At 38.8% G+C, this 17,266-nt stretch overlaps 1 protein-coding gene across 2 annotated transcripts in view; it reads left to right on the top strand.

The window, feature by feature from the left end:
* Nucleotides 1–17,266, top strand: part of TPC1 (two-pore channel 1) — a 78,283-nt gene that overhangs the window by 49,187 nt on the left and 11,830 nt on the right. For both annotated transcript variants that reach the window (XM_077373641.1, XM_077373639.1), the window contains 5 exons: nt 1,264–1,371; nt 11,028–11,091; nt 15,150–15,318; nt 16,473–16,537; nt 16,835–16,925. In XM_077373641.1, coding sequence (XP_077229756.1) covers nt 1,264–1,371; nt 11,028–11,091; nt 15,150–15,318; nt 16,473–16,537; nt 16,835–16,925 — 497 coding nt within the window. The remainder of the gene's footprint in view (nt 1–1,263; nt 1,372–11,027; nt 11,092–15,149; nt 15,319–16,472; nt 16,538–16,834; nt 16,926–17,266) is intronic.

Raw genomic sequence — 17,266 nt, 5'->3', positions numbered from 1 at the left:
GCTTTCGGGTGTGGCGATCCCTCCTTGGAGATTTTTGCCTTTTTCGAGGAGATTGAGGACCTGGTTCGGGGGTCTTCTATTGTGTTTGAACATGTAAGGAGATCTGCCAATACTGAAGCAGATTCTCTAGCTAGGGGAGGTGTTCTTAGAACAGGTTTAGTGGTTTGATTACCTTCCTCCTTGACTTGTTGTATTTCCTTTTCTTTAAAATCTATATTCATAAGGAAGCTGAGCTAGCATTGGTGACCTAGAAAGCAAAAAATGATGCTTAAAGGGAACATTTATAGGAAAATGATTCTCGAATGCCTTGCTTTGTTGAATTATCTCATAACTAGGTTTTTTTTTTTAAAAAAAAATAGTATCTCATTTAACTAGTTCTTGCTAAAGTTTTAAATTTCGGTTTTGGTTTTGGTCACACAAAAACATAAACTTTTTGGTTTCAGTTGGAAATTTCTGTGGAAAACCTATAAAATCATGGCAACATGTAGAAACATATGCAAATGATAGACTTTCGGAATTGCTAGAATAAGCACGAATACATAATATAGTCTACCACTAATACACTTACAATTTTGGTTTCAGTATGCATTTCAATGGGTATGGAATTGGCTAATCTTCTCATCAGAGGATTAATAAAGAATTCTCAGTCAAATTGTTTGCAATATCATTCTTTGAATGAAATGAATGTTTCATCAAGTTGTTGTAAATTCCTTTGTTCTTTTGTCATATTAGAATCTAAGGTTCCAATGGATATAGAAAATCATAGTTGTTGGTTTTAAATGTCACAATGTAAAGACTTGCTATCATTTTATGATAAATGATCATTCTCTCCCATTAATGTGTGTTGAAATGATAAGGGAGTGAAGAATATTATTATTAATAACATCCCAAGAGACATGCATTGAATCTTAGCTCGTAGTGTAGTTGATTTTCGAAGTTCTTACATTATGGACATGTCAGATGTCAATCTTTCCCCAAATTCTCTTATTCAGTACCTATCAAAGCCTATCTTCTTGGCTTACTATAGCTGCATAAAAGGTCATCATCATTTTAAACAAAAAATTGTCAGCAAAACCGCATATCAACTTTTAACTTGTTGAATTGTACGACATGGGAATTTGGAAAACCCCCTTCATTTAGCCTTGTATGCTAAAATTTGGAAAATGTGATTTCAATTTGGTCAATATGATTTTCCTTTACATTTGACTTTGCTATATGACACTTCACAAATGAGTTGTTTATGAAGTGCATTTTTTCTTGCAGGCTGGATTTATGTCCTGGAAGTGGCTTTAAAAGTATTTTCATTTGGATTTGACCATTATTGGATGGAAGGCCAAAATCAGTTTGATTTTGTGGTCACATGGATAATAGGTAACTGCAATGGAACTTGTTGACCAACTATGATTTTTCATGCTTTAATTCTAACAAATTATCAATATATGATCATTGTTCATTATATAAATCACCATCCCACCTATGGTACCCATTAACAGACCTTCAAATAAATATGAACACGAGCACGAGAATGGGAATATGCCTTGACATTTTCAAGAAGGAAAATGATAGGTGAATCAAGTACAAACCTGACAATGACATTTTGCCATGTGGATTAGAAAGAAACTGAATACCGTTTCTTGTATTCTCTGTTGCTCATTGCAATTTATCAAATTGCACAACTAAAGGGGTTTCCTATATAAAGTGGGGAACTATGATTTGCTCGGTTCTATTTTCGGTCTTAAAACTGGTTCCCTCTGCACAACCCTTTCCAAAATCTAGAGCTTAGATACAATACGAGTATCCCGTACCATGAGATATGACACGAGACATGTATAAATTAAATACCATAGAAATTCACTAGATTTAAATTAAGAGGTGGGAATTTCTAATAAATTTAAATTGGGATCTATGAAGCCCACATACTCATAATCATAGTTATAAATATGTGACATTAGAAAGAAAAATCCATTATAGTCTAGGTGAAGATAGTGCCATATGTTTGAACATTATAGTTATTTTGGCTAATAGATGTATCCATGAAGTATCCCTGATGAGTGTCGGTATATTATTGTGTCAGACAGTACATGGGGCCTCCACAAGTATCTGAGTATCATAGCATTGCACTAGTTGGTCAGATTTGAATTTTTATTCTTGTTGAATTAATTAGAATTATTAAATCCATTACTATAGATGGTTTGGACATATCCAACGTAGGCCTTTGGATGCTCCGGTGAGAAGAGGCGACTCTTGCCAAATTGATGGGGTAAAAAGAGGTAGGGGCAGACCGAAAACAACTTTGGGTAGAAACAGTGCGGAAAGACTTGATAGCTAGGAACATAACAACGAACATGACCTTGGATAGGATAGAATGGAAGAAAATGATCCACATAGAAGAACCCAACTATGTGATATTCTTTCTGTTGTTTATCTGTCTTGAAAATGCCCTGAGTATTAATTCTTTGCGATATTGGTCTATAGTTTATAAAGGATGACCTCACAACAAAAACTCAAGAATTTCAATTGAAGCAAGAAATTATAGCGGAAGCTTAGGGAAACGAAATAAAGAAAGAGGAAGAGAGACATTACCCCTTAGGATTTTCTCTTAAGCAAGGATTCATCCAAGATTGGGAGCAGATTCTTCAATCTTTTATTTCCTTTTGAGAATAGGCCAATGGCCTTACATTTGTAGAAAAAAAGGTAAAGCTCCTAATTCTATTGAGGCATAATACCTAATCCTATTATGACTCAAATAAAGTAAGACTCCTAATTCTATAGAGGCTTAACACCTAATCGTATTATGACTCAATTAACAACTCAACACCAATTAGAACTCCTAATTAAAATTTATTATTTTTTGTCTCATATTTACTATTTTCAGTAAAATCAAACTTATTATTTTTTACTGAATATGATTTTTTTTTTTGAAAAGTGACGGATTTATATATATTATAAATGGAACCGAAAATTACAGAAGATAGGAACCAGCGGTCCCCTGCATATTTACAATCGTCAAGGATGCCAAAAAAAACCTAAAAAGAACCAAACCATCACTGCTCCATCAGAGAACACCATTCCAAAACTCAAAACAAATTATCTCTAAAAGCACTATGCACCAGAACTTTGAGATAATCAAAATATAAGAACTTCATAAAGAGACTCCCCTTAAGATGAGCACTTATGTAAATCCAATAGGAGCCCAACAATCTCAGAGGCGAATACCTCCTCGTGAAGACTGATGGCCGAGAGTTCCTCTTCAGATGGTTCTTTCTCTCCTGTTGCTCTCTTCCTGGTAATTATAGCGTCTAACTTTTGGATCCCTACCTCCTTATCTTCCTCTCACCGAAGAAGTCTTGAGGTCTTTTCCTCCTTCATCACCTTGATAAAGAAAAGATGCTTGTGCATGGGGGAGTGAGTTTCTTTCACGATACGTGATCCAGTCATACTAGTACTTACGGCCTTTTGTTAGCAGCCTCTTTAAATAACTTCCATTGTCGTTTCAGAAAGTCCCTAATAACTTCTCTAGGTGTGGGTGATTGTTTAGAGGCTAATTCCTCATCATATACCATCGCTTTAATCTTTTTTAAAGAGTTCTCCATCTCCGATAAGTCCACCGTCCGTTTTCTCTTCCGGCCTAGAACCAGGGGGCTCGAAGAAGCAGGGCAAGATGATGACGAAGCGTTCTGGTTTTCCATCTAGTGTTGAAAGTTCCTTCACTCAGATATATTAGAAGGAAAGCGAAGAGGCAAGAAGGGAGGCTATTTTTATGATAAACCGCCTCGGAAGGGTTACTGATTGTAAGCCAGGTATCCAAACTCGTATTTAATGTGGCATGCAAAGATCTCCTGCTATCATAAATGAGTATTAATTGCGCCGTAGTAGCCATTGCCAATCCTCCCAATGCAAGTAACCCTTACGGCTTCCCACAATATATTAAGGTCCCGAAAATGAATGCTTTAATCATATGTCAAAGATTTCATCGGGGGTTTCGTCCAAAGCAAGTATTTCGATCAACCCTCTCATTAAATGAAGGTATTCCTCCAATTGTCGTCGTCACTGTAGTACCCGTATCAGATAAAAGATATTACCTTTTCCAATCATTATCCCCCATACCCAAGCCAAGACTTGGGAAACCCCTTCATCCACAAGGGGCACATACTTTGGGTAGCGTGGGGGTTCCAACAAAGCTCGTTTTGTTTACCTTTAAAATTTCAACCCCTTTTGATGTGAGTTTAGGGGGGTGCTCGTTTTGTCCATGAATGATCTGCCACAAAATGGCCCTCCAGCAGGATCAGATATTTCCATTATGCAGCCTTGTTTCCTTGGGCGAACATTTTTCAGCTTTCGAGGTTCCGGGCGGGCTCCATGGATGGATAATCTAGAAATCACTGGCTTGAAGGTTTCCAGATCTTTCCTTGGCTTTACAAGCCTACTCTTCCATATCTTTTGGCTCATGGATCTGACATACCTAGGAGGTTTTTTTATGATGTTGCCCCTTCATGCTGGACCCTCTCTCAGTAGGATCCGATAACGTGGGGAGGGGGGAAACTAAACTAGGGAGGGTTGAGAATTTCAAGGCCTTGACGCAATTCAGAGGAAGGGACAGAAAGGAGGGAGACAACATACCCTGCAGATGACCTGGCGCATCTGTGAGATGATGAAGATTCAAATTTGAATTCGTGGGCCCCATAGGACCACAGTCTCCCTACCCTGGATTTCCAAGGAGAGAGAAAGCATCGTCCCCTGCACCGCCGGTAGCTATTCCGAACTCTGAGGACCGTTCTTCGAGGGGTCAATCTCCGGGAGGGGAAAAGACTTTCCAGATTTTTTTTTTTGGGGGGGGGGGGGGCAAATTATGATTTTCAATCTCAGCTCCCAACTGACGGCTATTATTCTGAATTACAACTCCGACAGTGTAATACTGGCCCAAGACTCGAACCTGAATAAAGGGCAGAGGTAACTTCCACCACGGAATAAGAATTTTAGCAGATATGAGTGCCATACAATTATTATGGTCCCCTTCCATTTTCACTTCCAAGACTCGACCAAATAAATTACCTAATGCTTCAATTGTGGATAGGGCCCAAACATGAAGGGAGATCCACAGAAGTTAACCCATAGCGCCTCCATACCTTGAGCATACTTTGTGCTCCAGGTGGAGAGAGAATTCAATTTATTGTCCCACGCCTCCGATCCTTTGGCCAGGATCATGGCGGCTTCCTCCTCCTAGTCGAACATAAACAAAACTTCATTCCTTGATAAATCACAAGGACAGGAAAGAGGGCATATTTCAGGATCTCTTAGCCCACTGCCAAAGGTCATCGAGGGACCCAGACGTATTTTGCTTCCTCCCGATGAGGCAGCTTTTAAGAGTATCCAGTCTCATTTTCCACCTCCTTGCCCAAGATGATTAAGGATGAGGTACCCCCCTCAACCAGAGAGGAGATCACCCCCGAATCAGGCCATCAATCAACTTCTTTATCAGCATTATCCAACGAGTTTTCCGAGTTTTTCTTTTTCTTACCATAGATAGTACCCTCATTCTGCGGAAGATATTGTTCGTCCCACTCCAAAGGGTGTGGTGTACAATCGGCTAACGATAGCTGAGAGGTCGCTGTTGGAGGTTCCCTTTGATGAAGAGGAAGTTCAAAAACTGTCTTTTCCATGAGCAGAGATAAAGCTCTTGGCCCAGATGGTTTTTGCTTGGCGTTTTTTCAATCTTGTTGGGATTTCGTAAAACAGGATATTATAAGGTTCTTCCAAGATTTTTTTAATGGTTTGAGCTTGGATCGCAGTTCAGGGGCTACTTTTATTTCTCTTATCCCTAAAGTTACTGGCACTGTCGAAGTATCGGATTTTAGGCCTATTAGTTTGGTGGGTTGTCTTTACAAAGTAGTTGCAAAAGTGTTAGCAGACCGAATTAAGGTGGTAATGCCTTCCATTATTTCCGGTTCTCAGAGTGCCTTTGTGTCCAATAGACAGATATTGGATTGCGCCCTTATCGCTAATGAAGCTATCGATTTGCAGTTAAAGTCGGGTTCTAGAGGGATCATCTGTAAGCTGGATATGGAGAAAGCATATGATAGGGTGGATTGGGGGGGTTCTGGATTATGTTATGGGTCGTATGGGGTTCGAGGAAAGGTGGAGGGGGTGGATGCGAAGATGTGTGGAGTCTGCTTACATTTCGGTTCTTATTAATGGATCTCCGAAAGGTTTCTTTAAGTCCTCTAGGGGGTTGAGACAAGGGGATCCGCTTTCCCGTTTCCTTTTTGTGATTGTGGCTGAGACGTTAAGTAGGCTCATTGGTTCTGGGTGCGGCCTTGGTTTGTTCCGAGGTTTTGAAGTGGGGAGAGATAAAGCGGAGGTGTCGCATTTACAGTTTGCTGATGATACGCTGCTTTTTTGCTGTTCTGATGCGCCTTCTATTGCAAATCTTAAGGGGACTATCAGATGTTATGAGCTGTTTTCTGGACAGAAAGTAAACTTCCACAAATCATGTATGTTTGCTGTTAATCTGCCTTCGGAATTAGCTTCTGACCTTGCTTCGAAGTTGGGTTGCAAACTGGACTTTCTCCCTTCCAGCTACTTGGGGCTACCTCTTGGGGTGGGTAGACCAAAGAAACATCTTTGGGACCCAGTGGTTGAGAGAATTGATAGGAGGCTTGACATGTGGAAACGAAATCTCATATCCAAAGGTGGCAGATTGGTGTTGGTAAAGGCGGTCCTAGCCAGCATCCCTACATATTTCCTCTCTTTTTAAATGCCCGGTTAGTGTTTCGCTGAGGATCGAACAAATTTAACGGAGATTTTTATGGGGAGGTTCAGGGGATTCTTCTGGGGTTCCTTTGGTGAATGGAAGGAGGTTTATACTCCGTTTAATTCTGAGGGTTTGGGGATTAGGAGAATTAGGGAATTTAATATTGCGTTGTTAGGGAAATGGCTGTGGAGGTTTGGTAGTGAGCAAGACCAGATGTGGGCGAAAGTGGTGGTTAGTAAATATGGGTCTAAGTTAGGAAAGTGGGAGTCAGATGACTTATTCTCGCCTAAAGGGATTACTGTTTGGAGAGATATTTTGAAAGTCAGATCAAAAATTGCTTTGGGAACCAGGTTTAAAGTCTATTCAAGTGATCGTATCAGATTCTGGTTGGATGCCTGGTGTGCTTCCGAGCCTTTGAGTGTTTTGTTCCCTGCGTTATTTCAAATAGCTCCTGATAATGCAGTGTTGTTTAAAGATTGCTTCGTTCGGGAAAGTGAGAGAGTTGTGGATGCCAGCTTTTCAGGAATTTCTTTGAGAGAGAGTTGGATGTTTTGGCGAGTCTCTTTCAGCTGTTAGAATCTTGCTATATTAAGATGTCCGGGGCTGATAAGAGAGTATGGATTTGGGATAAATCTGGATTCTTCTCTGTTAGGTCTTTCTATTCTCATCTTATCCCTGGCTCGCCTCATCCTGTTTTGGCTAAGGTGTGGAATTATTCATGCTTTCCTCGGGTGTGTTTTTTCGGGTGGGCAGTTTGCATGGATAGAATTCAGACCATTAATTTTCTCAGGAAGAGGGGAATGATTCTAGTTGATTATTGCCCTCTTTGCTTTAAGGCCGGTGAGTCGGCCAATCACCTCTTTATCCATTGCAGCTTTGCGTCAGTTGTTTGGGGTTTAATCTTGTCGAGATTTGGTCTTTGCTGAGTGTTCCCTAGTTCTATTTTGGATTCGTTGAAGTGCTGGGAGGGAGTGCCTTGGAAGAAAAAAGGGAGAATGCTTTGGAAGATGTGCTTCTTTTATTCATTTTGGCAAATCTGGAAGGAGAGGAATGCGAGAATTTTTGAGGGTGTGCATAAATCTGCTCAGAGGGTTTTCATCAATATCATTGCTTCTGTGATAGAAAGGGCTCAATGTCTTCCTTCTTTCTGTTTCGTCTCTGCATTTGATTTATGGGAAGGGTGGAGCTTGATTTGTATGGAAGGGTCCCATTGCCCCAAGGTGACTCAAAAGTGGAGTCCACCCCCTCCTGGCTATCTGAAAATTAATTTTGATGGTTCTAGCATTGGTAATCCGGGACCGGCTGAGGTGGGGGGATTATGCCGTTCTTCTAGTGGTGAGCCCATTTGGTCTTATTCTGGTCCCTTGGGGGTCTGTGATTCTAGTGAAGCTGAGGTTCTTGCGGCGTTTGAAGGGTTCAAACACATCGATAGGGGTTCTTTGAACTCGTTTATTGTGGAAGGAGACTCTCTCAATGTCATCAGATGGTTTCGGGGATCTGCGTCGCCTCCATGGAGATTTTGGTCAATACTCGATGAGATTCACGATATTGTTCGTGGCTCTTCCATAGCTTTCAATCATATGCGAAGATCTGCGAATGGCGAGGCAGATGCTTTTGCTCGGGAGGGTGTTAATAAGGATGTATTGGAGTTTTTTGAGTTCTTCCCTCCTTGAGGCCCTTGTATTTTCTCTTTTTCTTTTTCTCTCTCTTTCTCTTGTTTCTCCCTAGGGTGACCTCCTTGGTCTTTCCGTTTTAATATATTTGCTCTGATTACCTTTCAAAAAAAAAAGTACCCTCCAATCTGACCAAATGGTACCTCCGGCATTTGTTCCTCCATCTGAAGTTGAGATAGTTACAGGATGAGCAACTCCAATCCCCGGATCTCCAGAGTGATTTCTCCTTGCTTCTTTTCCTTGACACCCTAAAGGTACTCTAATGCTCTCCCCGTAAAAGATATTGACACCCCTTCTATAATAGACCTTTAAATTTAAAATATAAGCCTTAGGATGGTTCCCATCATTCTCCCCCACTTGAAAAGACTCGACCCTGTCGAGTATAATCGTCAACTTCATTGGTAGAAGTTCGTCAACCTTGATCTTCGCACGCGTCACATATAGTTGTCCTTTCCAGCGGACTGGATCCTTCCAAGACACAAGTAACTTCAGACACTCATGTCATTAGTTGGAAGTGATGTGCTCAGACAGAAAGTGTGCTCTCGAGGTAATTCTTGTGTCTCGTCAGTTTATGCAGGAAGAAATTTGTTTCATCTGCTTCATTTATGTCCGTAAAATTCTGCTTATATGTCTTTGAGTAAGTAGTAAAAAATCGGCAACAATCCGAACATTACGATCAACGACTTTGTCGGCATGATCTGAAACTCCCACTTACTACTTCGAGCAACTTTTCCTTTCCAAGCCTGTTGTATGATGGTTGTTGCTTTCTTTATCCTCATATAATGTTCACGAAACTTTTGTTGAAACCAAATTTGAAGAATGAGAGATGCTTTCTTTATCTGTAAGTAGTTTGAACGAGCCAGGTACTTGAGGAATTGTCGCTGGATCACCAGTGCAGCTCTCATTCGTCGCACTAGCAATCCTCGCTTGCAGGTTTGGATAATAACAGCTGATGAAAATAGTCTCTTGTATGCTCTCTTGGCAACATACATATGCCAAGCCTTTTGTATTCTTGGACAAGCTTGGATCTGAACAACCAAAGATAATTTCCTGTTATGTGCTTGCCTAGCCGGGTACATTCACCATGTTGTATGGTTTCGTAGACAAGCAGATTGCCTCACTTCAATCTTGGCTTCCTTGCCATGAGTCTTGGGCTTTACCTTAGCATGGCTCTTAAGAGTCTCACGGGACATAGGAGTCAAAAGGATTTGCTTTCCCTTATGCTTGAAACTGTAGGTGTTACCTCGCCCATTGTGCTATACGTCTTGGTCGTACATCCAAGGACGTCCCAAGAGTAATGAGTCACGTTCATGGACACAATATCACACCAAATAGAATCGTTGTAAAGACCACATGTAATAGTGACTAAGGCATGCTTACTTACCGGGATGGTGGTGTTATCTACCCATGCAATCTTGTATGGCCTAGGATGTGGCTGGTTCGTAAGCTGCAGTCGATCGATGGTGGCTTGTGATATGACATTCATGCAACTACCTCAGTCGATGATAAGCTTGTAATACTAATCTCTGTTTTTGACAAGGGTGTGGAAGATGGCAATCTGTAGCCAATCCTTCTTTAACTAATCTTTAGGGGTGGTTAGAATACGTTGAACGATACAAGCTAGTAAAGTATCTGCCTCCTCTAAAGGTGACTCCTCATCAGAGAACTTGCCTCCCTCCTTAGTAGGAATCTCCTCAAGAGTTTCTTCATCTTCTTCCTCGATGGTGAGGTGCACAGTCTTGTCAGGGCAATCGATGTAGTAATGACCTTTGTTGCTGCATTGAAAACAACCCTCATTAGGTCTTGGCCTTTTAAAGGCTGTTCTAGTAGAAGTCTTTGTGGTTGGCGCAAGTGGTGTCGCCCACTGAACATTAGGCCAAGGTTGATTGATGTTGGGCGGTTGAGGTCTGGGACCCCGATTGACCTCCACGCAGACTCGCTTGGTGATATCATTCTCTTGATCTTCGTGACCACATCTTGATACAGGCCATGGAAGAGGAGAAGAGGAGAAGAGAATAAGAGTAGGAGAAGAATAGAGGAGCAAGAGGGAAAGAACGGGGAGGAAGAAGAAATTTGGGGGAGAAATTCCCAATCAATCTTATCTCAAAAAGAAATATAAAAAATCTGTAATTTGACCTATAAATAGGCACCCAACAATCAACAAAAGACTAAAATAACCCTAATAAGCAATAAAAGACCAAAATAACCCTAATAACGTCATATAATTTCCAAAATATCCCTACGAAAAATAAAAATATCCCTACGGGTCCTGTTGAGCAATTATGCCTCTTATTGGGCCTAAAATCCGCATCACTTGTAGCTAACCAATCGGTGATATAAATCTAAACACTGTCATATACTTAATTGGAGATAAGCTTATATGTTATACAACTACTCATGCAATCTGCACTACTTTTAAAATTTTCTGAAAATTTTGGTACCTCTACATGATATGCTGCCATCTCAGTAGTAATTATTTTCACGTGTTATTTTTTTCTTAAACAAGGATCACACCCCAAAATATTGTCTGCCAAGAATTAAATACAGATTTTGAATTTATAGATGTGATGGGTGAGTTTTTGCAATGAATTATATATTTGCAGTTATTGGAGAGACTACGACTTTCTTTGTTCCTGATGAACTTCCTTTTCTTTCGAATGGAGAATGGTAAGCATCTGAATTTCTTGGCTATCTATGGAACCTCCTTGTTCTGGTTTATCACTTATATAGCATAATGGTCATAATTCTTCTCTGGCTATCATTTGATTTCATGCGTGGAGTTTTTGGAGGGAGAAGATTCTTTCATTCAGATTGGTGATAATGTCTTGATGTGGTCTCATATACGTATTTCACACTAACTACATTAGTTGAGTAGGATCATTTGGCTCGGAAATCAGTGTGTTGCGCAGCTTTCATGTTATCTATTGTGCTGTGTAGGTACCCTAATCTCATTTTCCATTTGACATAGTATCAAAGCCATATATTGATTGGCAGCTAGGTTCATCTTGTTTGTTTAGATATCGTTTCTTTTTCTTTGATGAAAAAACGTATGTGTGTATGTCTGTGTGTGTGTCTTCTAGAAAGATGACTATAGCTTTGTCGATCTCCCTGATAGTTTTTCTTTGATACTCTTTGATTTTCTGGGAAAAAAAATATTGAAGTGATCATGTGGCGATGAACTGAATCTGATCATCGATATCATGTGAGCAATGTTCACGTGATGTGCCTGTTCTCTCGACATTTAGGTTTTCTGCAACAATTTTGATTACAAGTTTCATTTCCTGCCTATCACAGACTTGGTACATTTTTTTTTTCTTGAGGATTGGATGTTTGATTATGAATTTTTGAAATATCCATTATAAATTTCCTTACTATGTTAGCACTTTAACAAACACCGTCCTGTTTAGCGATTTCCTTTATTTAACAGGGAGACACCATTTTCCAGTTTCTATCCTGATCTATCAACAAGAGTTGAGGAAACTTTTCTTGGATTGATTGCTGCCTCAATACTTCTACTCATGAGCGGATTAGATTCCCAATTATGGGGTGTATTTTATGAGAAATACTACTGGTGTTCTATTGGGTTTCTGGTTCTTGGTATTTTGCTATGATTTGTGGACACAGACACGAGTGTCGAGTGCCGACACGGACACGGAGTGTCGGACACGGCAAACCCCCAAACTCTAGAAACGGGGACACGGTTAAAATAGAAAGTATATGTAATCATGATTTGTGGATATGGATTCGTGTATCCATGTCAGTTTTGACATGGATACGAGTTGTCTAAATGAGGTAAACACAATATTCAGTAAAAAAACAGAATATCACACTTGATACGGTACAAAAACATGTCCACACACCCACATTAAGTCTAACACTTTCAGTAATATAAGTAAAAGTGTCCAAAAGAGTGTCGACACGTGTGGACACGCGTGTCGTGTCAGACACGGCAGGACACTTGAGTCGGCAATAAATTCGAATTGTCGACCAAATCATAGGTATTTTGTGACTGAGATGCCGAGTTGGATGTATGGTATGTTTAGTATACTTTCGGTCTGTGTTGCGCCTATGCACTGAGCCGTGGAGTTTACGTATCTGGTGCCATATTTAAACAGGTGAGAGGCAAATTGAAGGCATTCAACTTCCTTTTACCTGAAGCATATGCTCTAGGAATTTTCCGACTTCTTTATTAATATTAAAAAAAACTGCACTTACATTTTCATGCATGAATCATCAATATACATTAATATTATATACAATCACAAACTTCAAAATGGTGCAGTAGTGTATGTCTTTTTAGCAAGCAAGCCACGCTTCGCTTAGGCCCACTCCTCATTGGACTGACAACCCTGTTCGCTGCCCTACTCAATAGCCCTTTTCGAGTCAATCTAACGATTTCCTCTAACGACCCCAAGATTAGCTCGCGTTGTTGGACCGATTGTTGTTGTTTGCTTCTATGCACTACTGTTCTACCAACAATCGTTAGTTTCGGGTATCATGTGATGCTGCTGTTCCAAAGCTTTCTAGCCACCGTTACGGAACAAGGAGGTGCGTAGCTTGTGAGATGGCCAGGCATTCTTGTAGCTACCAACCTCGGAATCTTAGCAGCTTCTTCCCGAGTTGCATTAGCTAAAGTGGATCTACGATCATAGGCCAATGTAGCTAAATGAAACCTGGCTGTCTTTAGGCAGGATGAAAGCAATGGGAACTAATCAATCAGTCTGTTCCGGATGCATTAATATTATATACAATCACAAGCTTCAAAATGGTGCAGTAGTGTATATAGTAATAAAAAAGCCGGAAGAAACTATGAACACAACAAAATAATTGAAGTGCAAGAACCAATGTCTAAAAACCCATACATGGAAAAGAACTTGCCTTGCCATTCAAAAAAAAGAACTTGCCTAAGCTAACCCGAGTCAACCTGGGTGTGTAAATGATTGGGTGGAGGATTTTTTGAGCAGTGGTAAGAATAGAAAATAAAGCTCCGTTAAAGGCTCATTCGCCCATCATATCAAAATTTAAGAAGTGGCTGCTTTTTACCCCCAATTATGTTGTGATGATTTTTTCTCAAAAATATTTTATTGCATCCAAATATTCATACTCAAGCAATACACAAGCTGCAATTTTTTTATTACTGTAGTTGGTTTCTTGGATATAAACAAGTGAAACAGGTGAAACACAAGAAATGAAGGTTATGTCATTTCAAATAGAGTCGTAAATGCATTGAGTAATGTTTTAATACGTAATAACCATCCCCACACTAAATCGTAAGGTTTCTACTGTGTTGGAGATGGAGACTTCTGAGGAAAAAAAGGATTCTATTATGAGGTTTATGTCTCTGATAGAAGCTACACCTTAAGGCTTTGACGCCACTCTCTCCTTGAAGCACGATTCTAAGTCCCATGGATTTAAAATTCTATCTGACATCTAGTGTAAAATTGTCCAAACTAAGTATTCATTGATATAAGATGACAAGCATCCAATGGGAGCGACACTCGGAGGTACCCAGAAATAATCATTAATAGTAAAAAGAATACGGTATAAATATGCTTGAACGTTGTAATCTATTCTGCATGGATTCTTCCAGGGGCAAAGAACCCATATCGAATTTCGACATTCCATGGATTCAGGCATGGCACTTCCAAACTTCTTTCTCCTATTTTTCTGAATTTCACTCACATAAAATCACATTTGCCACAGCTTTTTTTTTCCATCCTAATAGTAAGCTTAATATATGGAAATAAAGCACCACATTCAATGCCATTATGGCCCTATTATTACATGAAAATATTTTATTTCTGAAATTGGTTAAATTTTACTTTTGAATCCAAAAGATCCTATTTTTATGGTTTGACAAGTTTGGCCATTTACCCAGGTGTGATTCCCAGACCCTGCCCTAATACCCATACCCAAACAATATAGATCGCATTTGAAGTAATCATCACGTGATATGTCTGTAAACATCCAGGGCTTGCTAGTGAGAAGCTTCTTGCAGTACCTGCTCACTCTTTTGGTCAAGATGTTGGCCACATGATCTTCTCCTCTCGTGCATTCAAGTTCACCTTCGTGTCAATTACATTTTTTTAAACAAAATGATAAACAAACGTAATGTGTTTGTCCATGCTACATTAGTTTTGGTAACATCTACTGCATTACTATTTTCATGGTACACTGTTCAATTGAAAATTGACATCCTTATTTGTTTTCATGCAAATAAAATTATATTAAAAACAAAATGAAGACATAAACGAAATAACAAAGCCCTCATCAAGGGCCCTAACATAAACTAAAGGAGAAAAGTCAAAGTAGAAAAAAAAATTGGGTAATTTATCAGCTAGAGTGTATCCTTTGCCATGGAATCCTTTTGCGCATTTCATGTCCAGGTTAAAATGTTGGTGATGTGTTGATAATTGAGGAGTTACTGCTAGATATGTAACTATTGAATGGTCAGACTGTCAATTTCTTTGTGAACTGTTAAGAAGTTTATTTACATTATCAGGTAACAGGGTATGTATGATAGAAATCTTTCTAATTACCTTTATTCACACAAATATAACAGGGTATGCATCATTTAAATGCATATGGGCCTATGGCAGTATAGCACTTACGAAATCTCTCTCTCTCTCTCTCTCTCTCTCTCTCTCTATATATATATATATATATATATATATGTGTGTGTGTGTGTGTGTGTGTGTGTTAATGATTTTTCTTTCTTGGAACAGGATACGCTACCTTCTTATCGCAAGGATGTTGCGATTAATAAGGATTTTGATGAACGTTCGACGCTATAGGGCTTTTATGGCAACGTTTTTAACCCTTATTCCTAGCCTGATGCCATATCTCGGAACCATCTTTTGTGTACTCTGCATTTATTGCTCTCTTGGTTTACAGGTAGGTGGTCTTCTTCTCAATTCGTTTACTTCCCGATAGCATCTATGGATTTTTATACTATGGATTAAAGATCCAAGGGGAAAGTCATTTGGTAAACCTTGCCCAAAGATCATTAGCATTTGGTGAAATTTTATGAAGAACATTCTCCCAATCTCCCACATATGTGCTAAGATGTTTGGTTTAGGCACCAGGGTTCTTTTAAGACATGTGCCAATATAAAGCGTATTATGACAATTGTTATGGTGGTAATGATACAATGTGCATAATTAGAGGAAATATAATATCAATTCAATTCCTCACTATCAACCCCATACCAAATCTGCCAAGCTTTCAATTGTATATGAATAATGTCAGTTGCTCAGACTTGTAAATGCATTATGTTTTTTTTTCTTGACTAGTTCAAGTATATCACAACCAATTATTTACAATTATAAACATGCTTTTGTGCTGGCCTAAAGCTTTCTTATACTCTTTTGTAAATTGATACTAAGGAGTATTAAATGAATAGGAATATCATTTGTCTATAGCTAATTGATTCATAAAAATAAATTGTTGAAGCAGGATACATGGTTGTGGCCATAATGACAAATATTGTTCTTGGGAATTTTTCAGCTCCGATATTTACAAGGATAATTTCAATATTTTGGTGTTTTTGCAGAAATGATATTTATAAATATTGCAGAAAAATATTTAATTATATAAAATTCAAAACACACACACACACACACAAAATTTAAAAGAGTATCAGAAAGACATTGATTCAATCACTGTAGTGAGCAAATAGAACACAAGCAGTAAGTGCAGCAGGATACATGGCAACTTACAAATGCAGGCCAATGTCTCGTTCATGTTTACATGGACAAATGAAAGGTGATTCCAAATAAGTGCAGATTCCCATGAACCAGTTCATATTTTATAATGGAAGCTCCAATCATGTGGAATGCTATGAGATGGTTTCCCTGTTGGCTTTGCTCTTCAGTTGTTACTAATTACTAAAATTTTGTATTTCTTAATGATTATTTAGGGATTGAATTTAAATATTTGTGGTAGAGCCATAGGTTGCATGTCCTCTTTGCAATTTAAGTTTGATTTTTTGCTGCCCAACCATTTCATAACGGAGCATCATTTTCTTATATCCTGCTTTCAATTTGTAGCTATTTGGGGGAATTGTCAACTCTGGAAACCCAAAGTTGGATGAAACCGATCTTTATGACAGCGAGTATCCTTTGTATTTATGCTTCATACAGTACATGCAAACATTTGAAATTATTCTTTATTTCCTAAGGGCAGATCAATTTTGAAGTAATTTATCATATTATGCCATTTTATCTTTGGTTTGTATTAGGGTCAACGTGTATACGTCCATTTTATAGCATGTTGATGAACAATCCATTACTTTACTGAATAGATTGCATGCTAGATTTGTTTCATTCCCTGTCCATTACTCAAATTGTGATATTTAATTATGAATAAAATAAATTTTCAGTCCTTTGTACCAATCTACTTAACAAGTCAGCTATCTGCTTTTCAATTTTAATGACTACCCAAATGGGATGGTGACACTTTTCAATTTGCTTGTTATGGGAAACTGGCAAGAATGGATGCAGGTATAAAAAATACTATGATATTTCATGCATGGTTTTCATTGCAAATCTACATGAAAGTTGCACCCAAAATCCAATTAGATTGCAGAAACAAAAGTATCCTTTATTTTTGAATTTCTATTATTGCAGATGAAGATATGAACTATTTCTACATATTCTGTTGTAATGGTGTGTGCACTTGCCAAGTAAAATACGGTTGAGGAAATTACTAATGCGTACCTTTTGTTGTTTGTTGTACTCTTGTGGTTATTGATTAGCCTATTTTTGCTCAGTTGGGATTTTTACTTTCATGTTTCCAACATTAAAAGCCGTTCTAAATGCTTTGATGTTTCCTTCGTGCCCAT

Source organism: Tasmannia lanceolata, unplaced genomic scaffold (genome assembly GCF_043159265.1).
Source record: "Tasmannia lanceolata isolate RefF3 unplaced genomic scaffold, GAP_Taslan_0.1 ptg000037l, whole genome shotgun sequence".
Taxonomy (NCBI): Eukaryota; Viridiplantae; Streptophyta; class Magnoliopsida; order Canellales; family Winteraceae; genus Tasmannia; species Tasmannia lanceolata.
The sequence above is the reverse complement of the archived record's forward strand: the minus strand, read 5'-3'. Positions and strand labels throughout refer to the sequence as shown.